An 18,399-nucleotide genomic window follows, 5' to 3' on the forward strand; every position below is an offset into this window, starting at 1 on the left:
CAGCTGTTCCGTTCGCGTATTTTATCATTGAGCGTCATACGAAATCCCGTACAAACAAGCCGTTTTCAGATTTGCACCACCAAGAGAGCATCCAAAACAGGAGATAACATCAATTCCCCTCCAGCGTGCACACAGCTGATCCGTTCGCGCATTTTATCATTGAGCGTGATACGAAATCCCATACAAACAAGCCGTTTTCAGATTTGCTCCACCAAGAGAGCATCCAAAACAGGAGATAACATCAATTCCCCTCCAGCGTGCACACAGCTGATCCGTTCGCGCATTTAATCATTGAGCGTGATACGAAATCCCATACAAACAAGCCGTTTTCAGATTTGCACCACCAAGAGAGCATCCAAAACAGGAGGTAACATCAATTCCCCTCCAGCGTGCACACAGCTGATCCGTTCGCGCATTTTATCATTGAGCGTGATACGAAATCCCATACAAACAAGCCGTTTTCAGATTTGCACCACCAAGAGAGCATCCAAAACAGGAGATAACATCAATTCCCCTCCAGCGTGCACACAGCTGTTCCGTTCGCGTATTTTATCATTGAGCGTCATACGAAATCCCATACAAACAAGCCGTTTTCAGATTTGCTCCACCAAGAGAGCATCCAAAACAGGAGATAACATCAATTCCCCTCCAGCGTGCACACAGCTGATCCGTTCGCGCATTTTATCATTGAGCGTGATACGAAATCCCATACAAACAAGCCGTTTTCAGATTTGCTCCACCAAGAGAGCATCCAAAACAGGAGATAACATCAATTCCCCTCCAGCGTGCACACAGCTGATCCGTTCGCGCATTTAATCATTGAGCGTGATACGAAATCCCATACAAACAAGCCGTTTTCAGATTTGCACCACCAAGAGAGCATCCAAAACAGGAGATAACATCAATTCCCCTCCAGCGTGCACACAGCTGATCCGTTCGCGCATTTTATCATTGAGCGTGATACGAAATCCCATACAAACAAGCCGTTTTCAGATTTGCACCACCAAGAGAGCATCCAAAACAGGAGGTAACATCAATTCCCCTCCAGCGTGCACACAGCTGATCCGTTCGCGCATTTTATCATTGAGCGTGATACGAAATCCCATACAAACAAGCCGTTTTCAGATTTGCTCCACCAAGAGAGCATCCAAAACAGGAGATAACATCAATTCCCCTCCAGCGTGCACACAGCTGTTCCGCTCTCGCAGCATCACACATTCAACTTTCTCTTTTGTCAGGTGTGTCAAACACACTGATAGGTTGGAAATATTTTATTATTTTATCTTATTTATTAAATTGCCAAACATTGAGAAGGGCCATGGAGAACAGGTGGGTCGATGTTATGTTCTTTCGCGGAAAATACTTACTTGTATCAATTTATAGCTTTACGGCGCTCAGAAAACAAGCTTACAATGCTGTCATCACGTCTTAACTCGGATGTTTTGAATGTCTTTAATTGAAGTTGGTATTCGATTTTGAACGATGATCGTAGTTTGGTACCTCTGACTCTAACGATAAGATAAGAGCAGCTTGCCTTGGAGGTACACAGCTCTCTTTCTCACTTTCGATCTACGGCTGGTGTTGTTAGCCCGAGTCAGTTCTGGTTTTAGGATCGAAAGTAAAGATGGCTTCTTGAAGGCCTTCTCAAATACCACGAACCGATATCGTTTTCCTGGCGTACAGGCCAGTTGCCGGGAAGGCCCCGTCGGTTACGCTGGATAGCATTTGTACGGTTAGTTTGCACGAGTTGTAGCGCTCATTGTGCTAGTTGTGTTCGTTTTTGTTACCCTGTGGCCCTCATTTATCAAATTGGGCAAGAACATTGTGATGTGAAAATCTGATGATGCAACTGGTTCGGATGATACCGAAGCAAAGCGTGCCCGGTATGTGACCGAATTGGAAGGAATTTCAGTGAATCCTAACCAATCCGCACCACCTGCAGCTTCGAAACATTGCCTATCGGTATTAGCAATTGCTAATACATCCATTATCCAAGACGGCGATGAATAGCAGTTAATACTACTACTAATACCAGCACCACCAGCACGACAAGATGATGTTTGGTGATGGTGAACCGTGATGCAGTTTTAGTTAGATTAGCGTAGCGATGTGCCAAGCAAGCCATGAAGTGTTTTTTATGTGCTAATTTAGAATAATTTAACGTTCTTCATTGGAATCGGACACCTTGATTTGATCAACCCGTTGTCGAATAGGTTTAAAGAAGTATAAAAATAACAGAATAATACTAGCACAGCCAAGTAAAGATCAGTTCCAAAAGAGAACGAGGAGAACGAGAGAAAGTCCGCCGCGTGAGGTGTCCATGCCGTACGAAAAATGAAGATAAAGTGAAACACATCGTTTCTTAGATTGGTTAAGGTAGAATTGAAAGCGGAACCCTTTTCGGTCGAGTACGAGAGAGAGAGAAAAATAATAGAGTACCGGTTAATTAGCGTTTTCAACTTATGAACCTAAACGAACCTGACAAAAGAGTATCCACGTGTAGGAAAGGAAAGCTGTGAAGAGCTCACAAATCACCACATATATTGCAGACCAAGGCGTATATTTTCTTGAATGATTTGATCACACCATTTGATCATCAAAGCTATAGAGCATTATCGAGGTTCTGGATGACTGTTCCCGTAAGTGAAACGATAACCAGTACTATATACGCATATAACAACGTCTACGTATTACCTAAACTTTATACACAAATTGTATGTATCAATTATATACATCTATTTTTATACGGGCATACTGTTTTTTGCGTGCCGCTCACTTACGCTGTGATGGGCGATTTTAATTTTTGTACTACCAGTTGATGGAGACCAAACTTACCACAGTTTGCTTGTAGTTTTGTAGTTCCCTTTTCACGCGCCGTCAAACGTGAGGAAAACACATCCACCACCAACAATTTCAGGCCAATCCACCGGGTGGACACGTCTTGTATTTAATATCAAACCATTAAATGACCAGGCAACAAAACAACAAAGAAAATACAAACGATCAGCTGTTATATTTTACGCGCGGTTTTCCATTTAGTGTGCCGGAGATTACGTGAGCTTCTTCCAATGCTTCGTCTTATTTGTCTTCCACGCACGTTGTGCAATTCATTGTTACTTGTTTGTTTACCCTCGTTTTTTGACAGGAAAAGCGAAGGATACTGTGAGATGTTTGAATTGGATTTCCCTTTCCTTTAGAGCTGTGCGCCCTTGATGTAATAACAAAAGATGTACGCTTATGGTATCGAACTTGCTACTATGCGCAATTGTATACCAACATTACGTTCTTTGATTGTTAATGACTGCTTTCCAATTAATTGCAGATGAGATTCTTCGATGCTTCGTTCGAATCGTTGTTGAACATTGGACGATCAGAATCGTATGCTGATTTGAAAATGGGTCTTAACAATGGTAGGCGTTGTTCCCGATGTTAAGACGCGCTTTAAATGAATTGTTAATACGGATGGAATTATTTTATATTCTACAGCACAAAGCACGCGTGAGACAGCCAACAACAGACAAAAGATGAAAAACAACAATGGTGAAGAATCGTCCTGTTCGGGTTACGGTGCAGGTACGTGCGAAGAAGATTGCAATAGGAGTCTATGTGTCCCGTTTAGGCTTTGTCACACTTAAATCACCTTACCGCTTGTTTGGTGTATCGTGTCTATTTTACTTATGAACGATGGAAAAGTTGCTTTTAAAAGTTGTTTCAGCGTTGTTTTGCAACTTTATTACGTCCTTTAATGAAGTTTGAAAATACTAGTAAATTGCACTGAAGTGTTTGGCTTTCCAATAATCAAATAGAATACACTTATTCCTTTTTCGTATTCACATACTGACCCTTAATATCTCTACAATCTACACGCTCTTACTAATGGAATGCAGCTCGCCCCACATTCCTCAATCTCAATATCAATCTGAATTCCTTGCGACTTCAACCAACTAAACGTATGTAGCCCAACTTGTCTTGTCATATGCGTTTTACTGATTAATTTCCAAATGTTCGTACTTGTTCTGTTTGTATTGTTTCTTTTTTTAAAAATGGGTTTACTTATATATTTCATTTGGGGATTTAAATTTTGGAAACTTGTTTATTTTTTCACATGTTGTGTTTGAGCACCATTTATCTTTTATCTGTTTATTTTTGTAACATTAATAACACCTTTGTAGAAAACATTGCACAACTTGTGTTAATTTTGCATCACATTGTTTTATTCGAACTTTTAGCATCGCCAGCCGCAAGCAAGTTAGCCCAAAGGATGACGACGTTGCACGAAGAACCGTTGATCAAACAGATATGCTACGAGGAAGAAGGAGAGGATCGGTTTAGTGAACCGGAGTATGCTGATTACAACGATTTCTACGATCAGCCAATGGGCAACAAGCCGTCACTATCGAAGATGAAATCATCCTACACAGGGATGAATTCGATCGGAGTGACTGGTGGAAAATTCGCTGGTAAGACGAAGGTGGAATCGGCGTCCATGGGTGGAATCTCATCGGCGCCGGTATCGGGCGGTAGTGCTGGTGGCCATGGGTCAAAATATCAAACAATGACGCCTAGTATGAGTTCATCAACTTCGAGCGGCTACGGTTCTCAAGCCGTCTCGTGCACTAACCTCACCAACGATGACACATACTCCATCCGGTCACTAAGCGCCGGAGAAACACCAGGTCCGTGTGGAAAATTCGAGGTGCGTTTAAAAAAACATGTAACCAATTAAAACAATCGATTTGTGTTATTCCATTAGATACAATGTCGCCGTCCAAAATGCAGGATCAAATTTTCTGCTCTGCTAGCACCAATGCCAAATACGAGGAGGCATCTCTGACCTCTCTTACGACCTCAACCTCCGCTTCAGAGAACACACTTATAGCGACGAGCATGGACAACTATAACAGCAATCCATCGACACGACCACTTAGCGATATGCCTAAGCGCGTTAATCCCTTCCTTAAGGATGCCATTTTGGAAGTGATTGACGGTAGCAAATCGGTCGAATCTGTCGATCATGTGAAACAGCATATACATCAACATAATGAAGAAGATGAAGGAATTTGCGCAGAGCAAACTCAGTCTGCACATTCAACGGCTATGAGTGAATCGACACAAATGGTTGACGAAAGTGATCAATGCTCAACGAACACCAAATTCTCCTCAGATGGTATGAGCATTTTAACTCGATTGTTAGTACTCGATTTATATGTATGTGTAGAGCATATGATACTTTTAGTAGAAGATAATTTTACTTGTACATGTGTGAAAAATTATTATTTTTTCTTTAGTAACCTTAACGCGCTTATAATTGCATTTTTGTCTTTCTGCTGAATCTGAAGACGTCAACCGACATTTTATTTATGCCTTCTCACAGTTACGTAGTCAGTTAATTGTGCTTATCCCTCGGTCGAACAAGGATCAAACTGGATAATTTTGTAAGCGATGTTTTTGTTTGTCTATTTTATAGTTATGGAAAGCAATTTCTCCTCGACGCCTGGAAAGCAGGAAATATATCCCGAATGGGTATCGGTTGGCGAGTCCGTGTTAATAAGACCCTATAATACCAGCATTTTAATAGCTTTCATCGGTGCCACTCACTTCCAGGTAAAAGCATCCCCATTTTGCACTAGAAGGTTACTAGTAATTAATGATTTTCCATCTTTTTTTAGGGAGGAACTTGGATCGGAGTAGAGTTGGACACGCCGACTGGCAAAAACGACGGTACCGTGCAAGGGATCCAATATTTTGAATGCCGTCCAAAGCACGGAATTTTTGTGCGTGTTGACAAATTGATTCTCGACAAGCGTGGCCGTGCAATACGTGAACTGAAAAAAGCGGAGAAGATGAAAGGTTTGTTGGTAGTAGTTAATCTTATGTGCCAGATTATACGTTATGTTATATATGGTGATATATGTTACTCTTTTAGCTGACCTAGCTAGTGGCAAAGGTGGACAGAGGCCATTGACGGGTGGTGCTGGAATGGCAACTAATGGCCCACGCAAATGATACGCGTTTAATCGTGGCCTCAGCAGCGCACAGTGTTTATCGAGGCCTTTTGCGGGCCGAAAACGATTTGTCCCCAAGTCTGCATCCGTTGCAACCTTTAGCCGCGGTAAGTAAAGGAGACATCTCGATAGTCCATGCATAGCATACCGAACGAATGACATGAAAAGCAAACTGCGATGACAGAGTCAGTACTGAAATTTCTGCAATCTTCATATGCATGGCCTAGCTCGAAAGACAAGAGTACGTGAAACCTTAAGAAACGAGAGACTTCAGAGAAAAGGCCGATGATTGAAAGTGTTGTTTTTTTTTTAAAGTCCGATGCTACAAAATCCATCCCTTCTATCAGGAAGCTTGCTTCAAATTTTGAAGGTATGCTTTTTTCCTATATATTGACGTAAACTAGAAGCTCGCTTTGCTAGAGAAGCGACAGGAGAAGCAATGACCGATAGAGGAACTTTAGGCAAACGCATAAATAGCTCAGCAGCTAATGCTCTACAGCACCTCTAGATAGTGAATGATATATTCTCATCATCCCAAATTGATGACGGTACAAGAAAAGTGTGGCTTGTAATACATGATGCTATCTTTGTCATCCTGACTAACACAAGAATCATAGCATTATCAAGGATGCACGAACTGACAGGATTGTTAAAAAGCGGGAAGATTTATATTTTATACATAATCACGTCACGAGATAAAGGAACCCTATCTGGTTGTGGAGGTATCGAACATATCTCATGTGTTCGTTTCTCACACATTCCATGCATGATTGCATCCTGTATGTTAGTTGCACTTTGGTGTGATCACATAGTTTCAGCCAACAGTAAACAAACCCGAATAACAAATGACCTGCCATGAACAAACGCAACCTACTGAAGCATTTGATTGTTCGATTAATTGAAAACGTACATTTTTAGCCTGGCGGTAGGCATTTTGAACTGCTTGAACCCGATTCCATCCCGCTTTCGATAGAAAACATTAACACACAATCTACACGTTTTTCGTCCGTTCAATGTGTGAAGCTATAGGTAGATAATAGAAACGATTGCAAAGAAAACGATCTTCTGAATGTAGCATATTTTTTATTTAAGTTAGAAGGAAGAAAATAACTAAACCATAAAAGCAAAAGCCGAAGTCGTAGAAAGAAGGAGCGGTGGTGAGCGTTTTTGGTGAGCTAAAATTGAAACGAAACGTTAGTGGGTCCTAGAAATTCTGTCCGTAAGTGGACGAAAGTGATTGATTCCGTTTGTGTGAAACCATCCATTCCATTGCAATAAAATCAAGATTCCTTCCGTTGCAGCGTGTCCGCGGTGATAGGAAAGCCGCCCGTGAACATACTAATATAGGGCACTAGAGGAAGTAGCAGCAATTCGTCCAACCGAATGCTATTATAGTCACTTCTAACGGTTCTAGAGAAGGTAACGCACAGGCTGGTATGATTGGGTGAGAGTGAGGTGCTCCATCCGTTGGCAGTTAGCATTCCGTTTCGAATTTTGACAAAAGGTTGAAGTTGTGCATGTGTCACATGCGGTAACAGCGCGTCCTTTCCGTCGGCATTAGATAAGCACTGTTAGTCTCAGGTCACTCATGTCTGCACCGTAGAAAAAACGAAGTTTGCTTGAAGAAGGAACAGTACTGGGTACTATGTCACCAAATGGTATTGAGCATGACGGCATCGAAAAATGATAGCTTTGGTAGCTAAGGTACCACTAATGAAGTGCTTAGCTCAACCAAAAGCATCGAAACAGTGGAGAGAATTAGAACCAGTGGTCTGTGCAAAAAAGCCAACATGCACGTGCTAGTTGCCTATGTATATGGAAAACATTGCTCTACATTTTATTTGCCAGTGGCTGTAGGAAGCTTTCCAGCAAGAAGCGGTCTGAAGCATGCCCAGAAGCATATCGAAATTAGCAAGTTGAGTTTGAGAGCAACACAGATAGAGACGATTGAGAACGAGTAAACCAGTACTGTGATTCCTTCAAGCACAATTCGATTCCTATACGATAAGCTATCAACCACTGATAGTAGACGGCAATTACGTCTGTAGTGGATTTTAGATCTAGATAAAAATGCAAAATTGAACACCAGTGAATTTTACTGCTGGAGAAAATGCTGTGCTGCACAGTAATAGCATCAATAAGCAAACGGAAGATAGTGTTGGATAGATAGAATCGTATAATCGTAGAAACGCAATAATGGATTATGTCCTGATCGGCAACTTTTGTCCCTCCTGGCCTGTGTAGCATGATGTAGACAATTGGCAAACAGCAACAACAGTTTAGCAATGCGGTAATACAGTTTTTGTGTAGTGCTTTAGTATCGTTGCTCACTCAGAATGCAGCGAAAAGCAAAAACGTGACACAACGCGTGTGATGGGAACGTTTGAATAAGATTTCTTTTGCGTTGTGGGCATATAATTTATGCAATCTTCCACTTTACACAGCAATGCAGTTTATGCTTAAATGCAACACACAGCAAGACTCAAATCGGAAAAAACAGCAATATTTGAGCAGATAGTAATCGTGCTTTAGGACGCGATAGTAAACGCGTATCCTGTCGAAGAAATGGTCAGAGTAGAAATGAGTAGAAGCTTTCACGTGATGGTGATGATTTTAACTTGTAACTAGACAGAAGGGAATTGTGATTTCGTTGTTTAAGTTAGGAGACAAATTTTGTGTTATCGTTTGCTGATTTTTGATTTTTGTGCTTAGGATGCCACCATAGCGCAAAAATAAGGTTCCGTGTAGTATACATTTGTTCAAATTGTTTCAACCATCATAACACACATGTTATAAAACACTTCGCTCGCCGTATGATTGTACGTTCACCGGATTGTGGCTAGTATGAGTATGACTTGATCCATCATGAAGCGGATAATGCAAAAGGTCCTCATAGTGTAATCAACTCAAGGAAGATGGAAATCAAGATGGGCTCAAGAAATAAAAAACACGTAAACATTCAACTACCCAAAACATGGAACACAAGACAAAATCTACCGTTAAAAGTAACCACAAAAGAAAGAGGAAATAGCAAGAACAAAACAAAGATAAATAATTATAAACTGCTTATTCTGTAACTATAATAAAATAGTCGCAAGTCGAACACAAAACAAAGCTGTTGGTTGCCATGTTTACTATCCAAAACAGGAATAAATCAGAAGACAAGGTAAGAAAGTGTAAATACAAAAAAGTATTCTCTGATACGATATACGGCATGGCCGTTCTTATTGTAATGGTATCATTGAGCGTGATACGAAATCCCATACAAACAAGCCGTTTTCAGATTTGCTCCACCAAGAGAGCATCCAAAACAGGAGATAACATCAATTCCCCTCCAGCGTGCACACAGCTGATCCGTTCGCGCATTTTATCATTGAGCGTGATACGAAATCCCATACAAACAAGCCGTTTTCAGATTTGCACCACCAAGAGAGCATCCAAAACAGGAGGTAACATCAATTCCCCTCCAGCGTGCACACAGCTGATTCGTTCGCGCATTTTATCATTGAGCGTGATACGAAATCCCATACAAACAAGCCGTTTTCAGATTTGCACCACCAAGAGAGCATCCAAAACAGGAGATAACATCAATTCCCCTCCAGCGTGCACACAGCTGATCCGTTCGCGCATTTTATCATTGAGCGTGATACGAAATCCCATACAAACAAGCCGTTTTCAGATTTGCTCCACCAAGAGAGCACCCAAAACAGGAGGTAACATCAATTCCCCTCCAGCGTGCACACAGCTGATTCGTTCGCGCATTTTATCATTGAGCGTGATACGAAATCCCATACAAACAAGCCGTTTTCAGATTTGCTCCACCAAGAGAGCATCCAAAACAGGAGATAACATCAATTCCCCTCCAGCGTGCACACAGCTGATCCGTTCGCGTATTTTATCTTTGAGCGTCATACGAAATCCCATACAAACAAGCCGTTTTCAGATTTGCTCCACCAAGAGAGCATCCAAAACAGGAGATAACATCAATTCCCCTCCAGCGTGCACACAGCTGATCCGTTCGCGTATTTTATCATTGAGCGTCATACGAAATCCCATACAAACAAGCCGTTTTCAGATTTGCTCCACCAAGAGAGCATCCAAAACAGGAGATAACATCAATTCCCCTCCAGCGTGCACACAGCTGATCCGTTCGCGCATTTTATCATTGAGCGTGATACGAAATCCCATACAAACAAGCCGTTTTCAGATTTGCACCACCAAGAGAGCATCCAAAACAGGAGATAACATCAATTCCCCTCCAGCGTGCACACAGCTGATCCGTTCGCGCATTTTATCATTGAGCGTGATACGAAATCCCATACAAACAAGCCGTTTTCAGATTTGCACCACCAAGAGAGCATCCAAAACAGGAGGTAACATCAATTCCCCTCCAGCGTGCACACAGCTGATTCGTTCGCGCATTTTATCATTGAGCGTGATACGAAATCCCATACAAACAAGCCGTTTTCAGATTTGCTCCACCAAGAGAGCATCCAAAACAGGAGATAACATCAATTCCCCTCCAGCGTGCACACAGCTGATCCGTTCGCGTATTTTATCTTTGAGCGTCATACGAAATCCCATACAAACAAGCCGTTTTCAGATTTGCTCCACCAAGAGAGCATCCAAAACAGGAGATAACATCAATTCCCCTCCAGCGTGCACACAGCTGATCCGTTCGCGCATTTTATCATTGAGCGTGATACGAAATCCCATACAAACAAGCCGTTTTCAGATTTGCACCACCAAGAGAGCATCCAAAACAGGAGGTAACATCAATTCCCCTCCAGCGTGCACACAGCTGATCCGTTCGCGCATTTTATCATTGAGCGTGATACGAAATCCCATACAAACAAGCCGTTTTCAGATTTGCTCCACCAAGAGAGCATCCAAAACAGGAGATAACATCAATTCCCCTCCAGCGTGCACACAGCTGTTCCGCTCTCGCAGCATCACACATTCAACTTTCTCTTTTGTCAGGTGTGTCAAACACACTGATAGGTTGGAAATATTTTATTATTTTATCTTATTTATTAAATTGCCAAACATTGAGAAGGGCCATGGAGAACAGGTGGGTCGATGTTATGTTCTTTCGCGGAAAATACTTACTTGTATCAATTTATAGCTTTACGGCGCTCAGAAAACAAGCTTACAATGCTGTCATCACGTCTTAACTCGGATGTTTTGAATGTCTTTAATTGAAGTTGGTATTCGATTTTGAACGATGATCGTAGTTTGGTACCTCTGACTCTAACGATAAGATAAGAGCAGCTTGCCTTGGAGGTACACAGCTCTCTTTCTCACTTTCGATCTACGGCTGGTGTTGTTAGCCCGAGTCATTTCTGGTTTTACGATCGAAAGTGGTGTTGTGTATCGGTGTCCCTGCTACGAAAACTTCTCGATGGCCTCTCAAATACCACAAGTCGATATTGTTTTCCTGGCGTACAGCCCGGTTGCCGGGAAGGCCCCGTCGGTTACGCTGGATAGCATTTGTACGGTTAGTTTGTACGAGTTGCTGCGACATCTTCAGACGAAGCGTGCCGAACGGAACAGTACACCCGTGACGCAAGGAATTTCCATTAAATTTATTTAAATAAATAGTTACATTGTTTATAACAATGTTAAAACACTGTTTTTCCATTTTAACTCCCCGCCAGCTGATGCGAGGTTCATTAAATACATCGATCGGGTCTTTTCGGCAGCTTGGAGCTTTTTCGAAGAGTCGAATGCTTTTGATGGCGTGGAACGTCAACATCTGACGTTTGTTTGTAAACATTACCCGGCACAAAGCACTGGAAGGGGATGGTAAATTTTCACGAAATTGTAAGTAAAACATTTACATGATGCTTTGCTTATGTGTTTATTTAATGAAGTTTATAAGAACGTAATGCTCGCACTTGCAGTTGAAATCTTTTGATTTACTAGGTTGCAAAGACGGGACGCTTTGTTATGCGGGGTATCGTGTTTACAGTTATCTCAAGGAAGGTACGTCGTTTGGTGCTTATAGCGTTATGCGTTATAGGTGCTTATATGCTTCTCCATTTTTAATGGGTTTCTTTATCATAGAAAAGCGCATGACAGACGTACAGTATCACTATGAGTGTGAGCTGCAGCTGCTCTATTTGATCGCGAAAAAGGAATCGAATGCACCGTTCGACCTGTTCATTCCGTCGCTAACGACGGGTCAATTGAACATAGAACAGTTGAAGCAATACAGAGAAGCAGTCACCCTGCCAGATGGTGGGAAGCCAGAAAGCATCGTATTGTCGATCTGCGATCCAAGCTCTACCGTGCTACTATATAGAATGACAACTGGCTTGAAGGAAATCGGCCAGAAACTACCGTCGAAGGGTAAATTGCTTAGGTTGAATGTTAAATCGGGCTGTGATAAAGCTACGACTATATAATTGTTTCATGAAATAACAGTGGTGGTCTGTCATGAGAAGCATAGTTTAACCGAGATTGCAACCTAGACTATACGCTATAGTTATATAGCTTTAATTGATTCTTTATGTTCACTATTGTTTTAAAAAACGTTGTTAACTTTTATAGAAAATTAATAAAAACAAACCTGGCAATCAAAATAAGACCATACATTAAACGAGCCATTTTTACATTATTATTAATATTTATTTATTATAACATTTTGACGGCTCATGGCCGTATTATCAAGCTTAAATTGGCTGAGGAGTGTACACATTTCTCAAAACATTTTCTCCTTGTTTTTACCTTATCCCGGGAGTTGCTCGGTTAAATAATTATTAATAACTAATTATTTAAATAATAAAACATCGCAGTCATTATCCCATACTATCAAATCATTATCCCAAAAACTGATCGTTTTCAGAGTTCTGGTACCAGGAGACCATCGTTCTAGGAGGGGATACGAATTCCCCTTCAGCGTGCATACAGCTGTTCCGCTTACGCATGTTATCATTGAACGTGAGAGCAAGTCTTCTGCTACATTGGCTATAATTATTGCATACTATCAAACACTGGAAACTGATCGCATGTGTACATGAGCAATGCAAGATGCAATGATAACACGGCACGATAAATATATATACGCTAAACGGTATATAAATGATAATCGGTACAATTTTATGTTAATAAATAAAATTTATGGCACCGCCTAGAAAATGGTTAAATTTGTAACATCACTTATATTTTAAATCAAATACGACCGAGACGACTATTTATCTGTATCTAGGATGGGCTAACTTTTTTGTTTCTCAAATATAGGGTCGTCCAGTAACACATTGCATACTGATATAACTGATTACATTATGATATAATTTTTTCGTTAACGTCTGAACCAGATCGATTGTCACACAATCTGTTTATTCAAAAGGTTTAACACTAACAATATCTTTACAAATAATCAGCATGCCGTCTCACATAATTTATTCCTGTTAAGGCTATGGTATATTACATTATTCTGACATGTGTACGATCGGTACTAGAAACTTACGGGGTAAGCTCGTCGGTTTCCTTGATAACGAAATTTTTTTCAATAGTCTCTCGCCTTAAAATCATCTCTCGAGTATGCTGCAGAAGAAACCAACAAGAGGAACGGATCAATTAGACTAGTTGCACTAAAATTATAGACAAATAAATTTTGTAATACATCTTCATTCTGCACGGCAATAATTCTATGTTGAATTGATGGTGCAAGCTGGCAGCTGTTCTGTTCCAAATCATCTAGCGACGCACGACGTAAAAGCTGTAAACAGATACGAAAAAAGAAACAAACTAAGTCACAGCTATCGTTTCAGTTGTTCTAGCTCCTTTACCTTGCCCCGATTATTACTGATGTGTTCCATTTTGGGTATCGTTACGGAAGACTTTCGTCTGATTGGAGTCGGACCATCTAGCTCAAGGTTTTCGAGCATCTGTACCATGCTATGGCGCCTTGACAGAGTTACAAGCGACTGGCGATGTTTAGTGTGATGCGTTTTGCCTAAACGAATATCGATTGCTTTGAAATGATTCTGGATAGCCAATCCAAGCTCTGGTGCAGCATCATCGTCCAACAGCACACGGCATCCTTTAAACATGGTATATCCATCACATCCTCCATATATATAGCTTTTAATGCATAATGTATATTTCTGTTCCAAATTTAACCATTCATCACCAAGGCGCACCAGTTTCGGTTCTACTCGTTCACCTGGACGTTTTGTTGGGTCAAATACGAATGACATGCCCGCTATCTGGGGAAATCTTCCTTCCAACTTTGGGTATGTTGACACGGAATTTTCAAGCGCTTCGTGCAATATTTTGCCCGTAACCTCTAGTACGATTAATGGGTCTTGCATTGGTATTATATTAATTAAGTCACGCATCGTAAATGGTCCAGCAGGATGTATTTGATCAGAACGAAATGTGCCAGAGTTAATAATCACACAATCGGCGCCAGTGGCGGCTAGTGCTACATCACAAATCCAATTTCCTAGATTGGTTTCAGATGTACGAATAGCAGAAAATCTTCCTTCTAACTCTACAGCAAACATTCCCAACATTTCATCCATTTTCGATTCAATTGTTTCGGAATATTTTTTCAACTCGTCTTTTAATGTGACGTCCTCTGAATATTGCGAAGAATTTACATCAACTTTCTCCACATTGATCGTAATTTTATCACTCTGAGTACTTCTGAGGTTAATGCCAATCTTGGAAAATTGTCTAAAATCGGTACCCGATTTAATTACGTATGTATCATCAATCTGCAAATTGAAAAGTTTGAAAAAAGTAGGATAGAGCAAATGTTCTGAGTTATCGTAAAGGATAAAGCCGCATACATACATTCAATATCTCATACACATGATCGTGACCACCTAATATTAGATCGATGTGTCCGCTATGTTTGGCCAACTCAATATCGTTAGGCGTTCGCATGTGTGTTAAAGCTATAATAACATCACAACCCTGTGCAAAAGAATTCATAAGAATACAAACATTTGAACCAGTGTTGCGCTGTTTTTAAGAATTACCTGATTGTGTAGCTCCTCTGCTAGTTGGTTTCCCGCTTTAATAAAATCAATATAGGTGACTTCGTTCGGATCTATCGTCGGCAACGTATCAAGCCACTCCTTTTCTACCAAACCAATTAGACCCAATTTCACCTCATTGTGATTTAAAATATGAGTAATTTTTCCACCCCCTAACGGTCGTCCAGTTTCATTATCAACTACATTCGACATCAACCAGGGAAAATTAGTCTTCTCAACCCATTCGTTCAGAACATCTAATCCGTGATCTGTGGAATATGATCAATAATATTATTATTAATTAATGATGTTTATTATTTCGCTTACATTTGAATACTTCTTACCAAAATCATGGTTTCCAAATACGGCACAGTGTGTTCCGATAGCATTTAACACGGGAACCATTTGTTCTCCTTTTGTAAAGGTGCTAAGCATACTTGGGGAAAATGCATCACCACTAAATAGAATCAGAGGATTCAGTTGATTGAATGATTTGACTGCCGTGCAGAACCGTGCAGCTCCGCCGATTGGTTCAGATTTGCTGTTTGCATCAATGTTATACACGTCATTGTAATGTATAATAGTTAATTTATCCACTGTAGCACCGGTCATACTGCTACTGTCTCGGTCGATCCCTTGACCAATTAACGTTGCTGAGTGAAGATTCGGTAGCAAATTCGGTGTATTGTTCTGTATTTGCGAGACGGCTCTTTTTCCGGCCTCTCTTACTTCTACGGACGCCTACATTATAGTGGAAAATAGAAACGGTACAGATATGCGTTTAGAAAGGTTTGCTCCAGTGTATGAAATTTAAGCATCGTTTACACAAATAAAGTCACGGGCTACTGTACGAAATCAGAACACCTAGAACATTCAAGGGATATTAATTGTATGTTTCACGTGCGTTATCATGCCTGTTATATGATTATATAGTTCATAAATCAAATCCACGATTAAATAACAAAAATATATTCATTTAAACGAAAACAGTTGAACATTGCCATTCGCATTATGGCAAATATAACTATTCAAACATCAGATTTCTATCATTTAAATGTAGCACTAATACAAAAGAAAAGTATCGATATAATTAATTTGGAACCCGTAACTTCGGCTAGTAAAATGTTAAAATATTAGGGGATTATCTAGAGGAAAAGGTAAACCGATATAAACGTTTTATGTGAAATAACAACACCTGTTTTAGCCATCCGACAACATGTTTCAAACCCTGAGAAACCTCGGCTGTTGCTTCAATGTTTGTGGCACCACTTTCAACTAAATCACTCCATTTGGAACATAATGCAGCTTTCGATGCAAAACCAGCCATTTTTAGCTCCCTTTTTCATACGCAAAACCGTCGTCTTATCCCTCAACAGAAGACCTTCTCATGAGTTTATTCATTAATTTCATGCTGCTACTGTAGGTGGCATCAAAAGCATGTAATAGCACAATAGAAATACCTTATTCATGGTTTTGGCACATGATTTTCTGATAAAGACCTTAACCTTGAATTTTATCTACATTCGTGTGCGTGTTCGATACGTGTGCATGATGACGATTCTGGCAAAGCAAAGAAACGTGAAATAAAGTTTTCGACATAATTATGCCACTTTCAACAACAGACCACATAAAGCTTACGTTATGTTTTCGCTAACTTCTAGCATATATTAACCAACACTGTTCTTTCCACATTTGGTCACTAACCTTTCACAATCACATTTTATAAATTAGAACAGATTGTGTTTCTATCACAAAACTGATGATAGATTACACCACTTCGTAATCCCCTGTACGGTGGCTAAACAATTTCCAAACGCGGTAAACATACGCCTTGGGAATGCATTACAACACCTATTGAGATAGTTACCTTCGCCAAATAAACTTAGAATACGTTTTTGAAAAATACTGATTTACAGCAGCCTTGACGCATGCGTGCTACATAGACTTGTGCTCTCTCTCTGTGCATTCATAACACTAACACAGTTACACAGAACATACTTTGGCAACAGCATGCTCTCATGTACGATGACGCAATAAACCATTCTTATCGAGAATTGAATCAAAAGGTTCAAACTATGCTTAATACAGTATGTGTGAAAAAATGCTGCACTAATGTAGTTTAATAAAATAAGGAATTTATGGAGTCTACTTCGTTTAGGCTAGGAATCCATTTTTTCTGCAACATGGTACATTCAACATAACTTCTAATTATAATTCAGTCAAACTTCTAATAACATAACTTCTAATTATAGTTCAGTTGTTCAAGCTCCAATACATCTACTTATTGTTATTCAAGTTATTTTACTCTTCGTTGAACACAAGCAACTGTATAAACATGTTAGCCATCTTAAAGGGTACTGTTTATTCTAATTAATTTGTAAATTAGCCATTTTTGACTCTTCCAATAGGTGCAACCCGTCAGTGTGGGGGGTTTTTTAAATAACAAACGTAGTTAGGTCCGGGTATTTTTTTCAATAAACAGAACGGACAGAAAGATTACTCTTTATCTTATTTGGTTCTACGAACTTTATTGGTCCGGAAATCAGTGGCAGATCAAGCTTCTCGGATTCTCTGAACAGAATGCTAGATGGAGCCAACCGCATTACATATTGACTTCACACTTCACTTCAGCAGATCGGAAGAACTACCCTCACTGACAAACTTCGTGTGATCTCAGAAACTGATTGTTGGAAAAAATCATTCTACCTTCTTTCAGAGCTCCCTCCTCTGGCTTCAGTTACATCCATCACTTCTTCTTTGTAGCCCCGGAGCTCGGTATCTCCCACGGTCCCCTTCTTTGCGTAGTGGATAAAATATCCCTGCCTGAATTACCGTTCTATACAATCAGTGCTTATTTTTAACATCCCCCATCTAAAGTCCCCATTTACAAAACCCACCTACACTTTATTATTTTTTTGTTTTCGTTAGAACGGCCTGGCCGTATCGACTACACTTTATTGATTGTTATGAACAAAACACTTTTCACATTACTGATCACTTCTGATCTTAAGTAGAAAATCAATCCTACTATTCGCATTCTTCTATCGGTGTAAATATACATAGCAGACAATTGCTATTTTTGCTCAGAGCACAACACTTTTTTCAAAAAACTCAAACATCTTGCGCTCGACGCTTTGAAACTTCTCAACAAGATCCAACCTACTTAATGAAATAGTCGATAAACATAAACCAATTCGCCAAAATTTGCTTTATCAACTACTGAAACACGACAAAAATGGAATCAACGACAGCTCATAAAATTTAGCGCATGCTCATTACAATCACTCTTACTTCTTATATTTACAGACGTATTCCTTTTTGCCACGAGTTATTGTAAAAGTGGAGTATTTTTAAGCTGTTTTCATAAGGCCAAAATAGTGTATTCTATTCGAATGCTAATTCTA

General features: G+C 40.1%; 3 protein-coding genes across 11 annotated transcripts; 2 read left to right on the top strand and 1 right to left on the bottom strand.

Moving 5' to 3' along the window:
* The first annotated feature begins 1,602 nt into the window (after window positions 1-1,602).
* On the top strand, window positions 1,603-8,688 carry LOC128304299 (CAP-Gly domain-containing linker protein 4-like). Of its 9 annotated transcripts, none has more exons than XM_053041463.1 (10): window positions 1,604-2,639; window positions 2,852-3,054; window positions 3,146-3,240; window positions 3,323-3,410; window positions 3,487-3,573; window positions 4,230-4,676; window positions 4,754-5,167; window positions 5,468-5,604; window positions 5,670-5,850; window positions 5,927-8,688. In XM_053041463.1, exons 3-10 carry the CDS (start codon window positions 3,238-3,240, stop codon window positions 6,004-6,006), a joined length of 1,437 nt encoding a protein of 478 aa, XP_052897423.1. In that variant the 5' UTR covers window positions 1,604-2,639; window positions 2,852-3,054; window positions 3,146-3,237; the 3' UTR covers window positions 6,007-8,688. The 9 variants fall into 9 exon arrangements, with proteins under 9 accessions (XP_052897422.1, XP_052897423.1, XP_052897427.1 ...); XM_053041465.1 differs by having other exon boundaries at window positions 1,607-1,732; XM_053041467.1 differs by having other exon boundaries at window positions 1,604-3,054; window positions 3,146-3,229.
* A 2,638-nt stretch (window positions 8,689-11,326) lies between these two features.
* On the top strand, window positions 11,327-12,590 carry LOC128304240 (uncharacterized). Its single transcript, XM_053041399.1, has 4 exons — window positions 11,327-11,502; window positions 11,663-11,828; window positions 11,909-11,990; window positions 12,072-12,590. Exons 2-4 carry the CDS (start codon window positions 11,808-11,810, stop codon window positions 12,410-12,412), a joined length of 444 nt encoding a protein of 147 aa, XP_052897359.1. The 5' UTR covers window positions 11,327-11,502; window positions 11,663-11,807; the 3' UTR covers window positions 12,413-12,590.
* A 707-nt stretch (window positions 12,591-13,297) lies between these two features.
* Window positions 13,298-16,910, bottom strand: LOC128300416 (trifunctional nucleotide phosphoesterase protein YfkN). Its single transcript, XM_053036458.1, has 7 exons — window positions 16,191-16,910; window positions 15,340-15,736; window positions 14,999-15,264; window positions 14,811-14,933; window positions 13,799-14,731; window positions 13,633-13,728; window positions 13,298-13,553 (listed from the first exon to the last, which is right to left on the bottom strand). The coding sequence occupies exons 1-7, from the start codon at window positions 16,320-16,322 to the stop codon at window positions 13,473-13,475; spliced, it is 2,028 nt and encodes a 675-aa protein (XP_052892418.1). The 5' UTR covers window positions 16,323-16,910; the 3' UTR covers window positions 13,298-13,472.
* Window positions 16,911-18,399: the final 1,489 nt, after the last annotated feature.

The sequence above is a fragment of the Anopheles moucheti genome, chromosome 3 (genome assembly GCF_943734755.1).
Source record: "Anopheles moucheti chromosome 3, idAnoMoucSN_F20_07, whole genome shotgun sequence".
Lineage (NCBI taxonomy): Eukaryota > Metazoa > Arthropoda > Insecta > Diptera > Culicidae > Anopheles > Anopheles moucheti.

Coding starts and splice junctions, on each gene's coding strand:
- LOC128300416 (XM_053036458.1), bottom strand. CDS start 16,322: ATGGCTGGTTTTGCATCGAAAGCTGCATTATGTTCCAAATGGAGTGAT. Junction 14,934..14,998: donor CAGAGGAGCTACACAATCAG/GTAATTCTTAAA, acceptor TCTTTTGCACAG/GGTTGTGATGTTATTATAGC. Junction 13,554..13,632: donor TTGCCGTGCAGAATGAAGAT/GTATTACAAAAT, acceptor TTTCTTCTGCAG/CATACTCGAGAGATGATTTT.
- LOC128304299 (XM_053041462.1), top strand. Junction 4,677..4,753: donor AAGCGCCGGAGAAACACCAG/GTCCGTGTGGAA, acceptor TTATTCCATTAG/ATACAATGTCGCCGTCCAAA. Junction 5,851..5,926: donor AAAAGCGGAGAAGATGAAAG/GTTTGTTGGTAG, acceptor TTACTCTTTTAG/CTGACCTAGCTAGTGGCAAA.
- LOC128304240 (XM_053041399.1), top strand. CDS start 11,808: ATGGTAAATTTTCACGAAATT. Junction 11,829..11,908: donor TGGTAAATTTTCACGAAATT/GTAAGTAAAACA, acceptor TCGCACTTGCAG/TTGAAATCTTTTGATTTACT. Junction 11,991..12,071: donor TTACAGTTATCTCAAGGAAG/GTACGTCGTTTG, acceptor TCTTTATCATAG/AAAAGCGCATGACAGACGTA.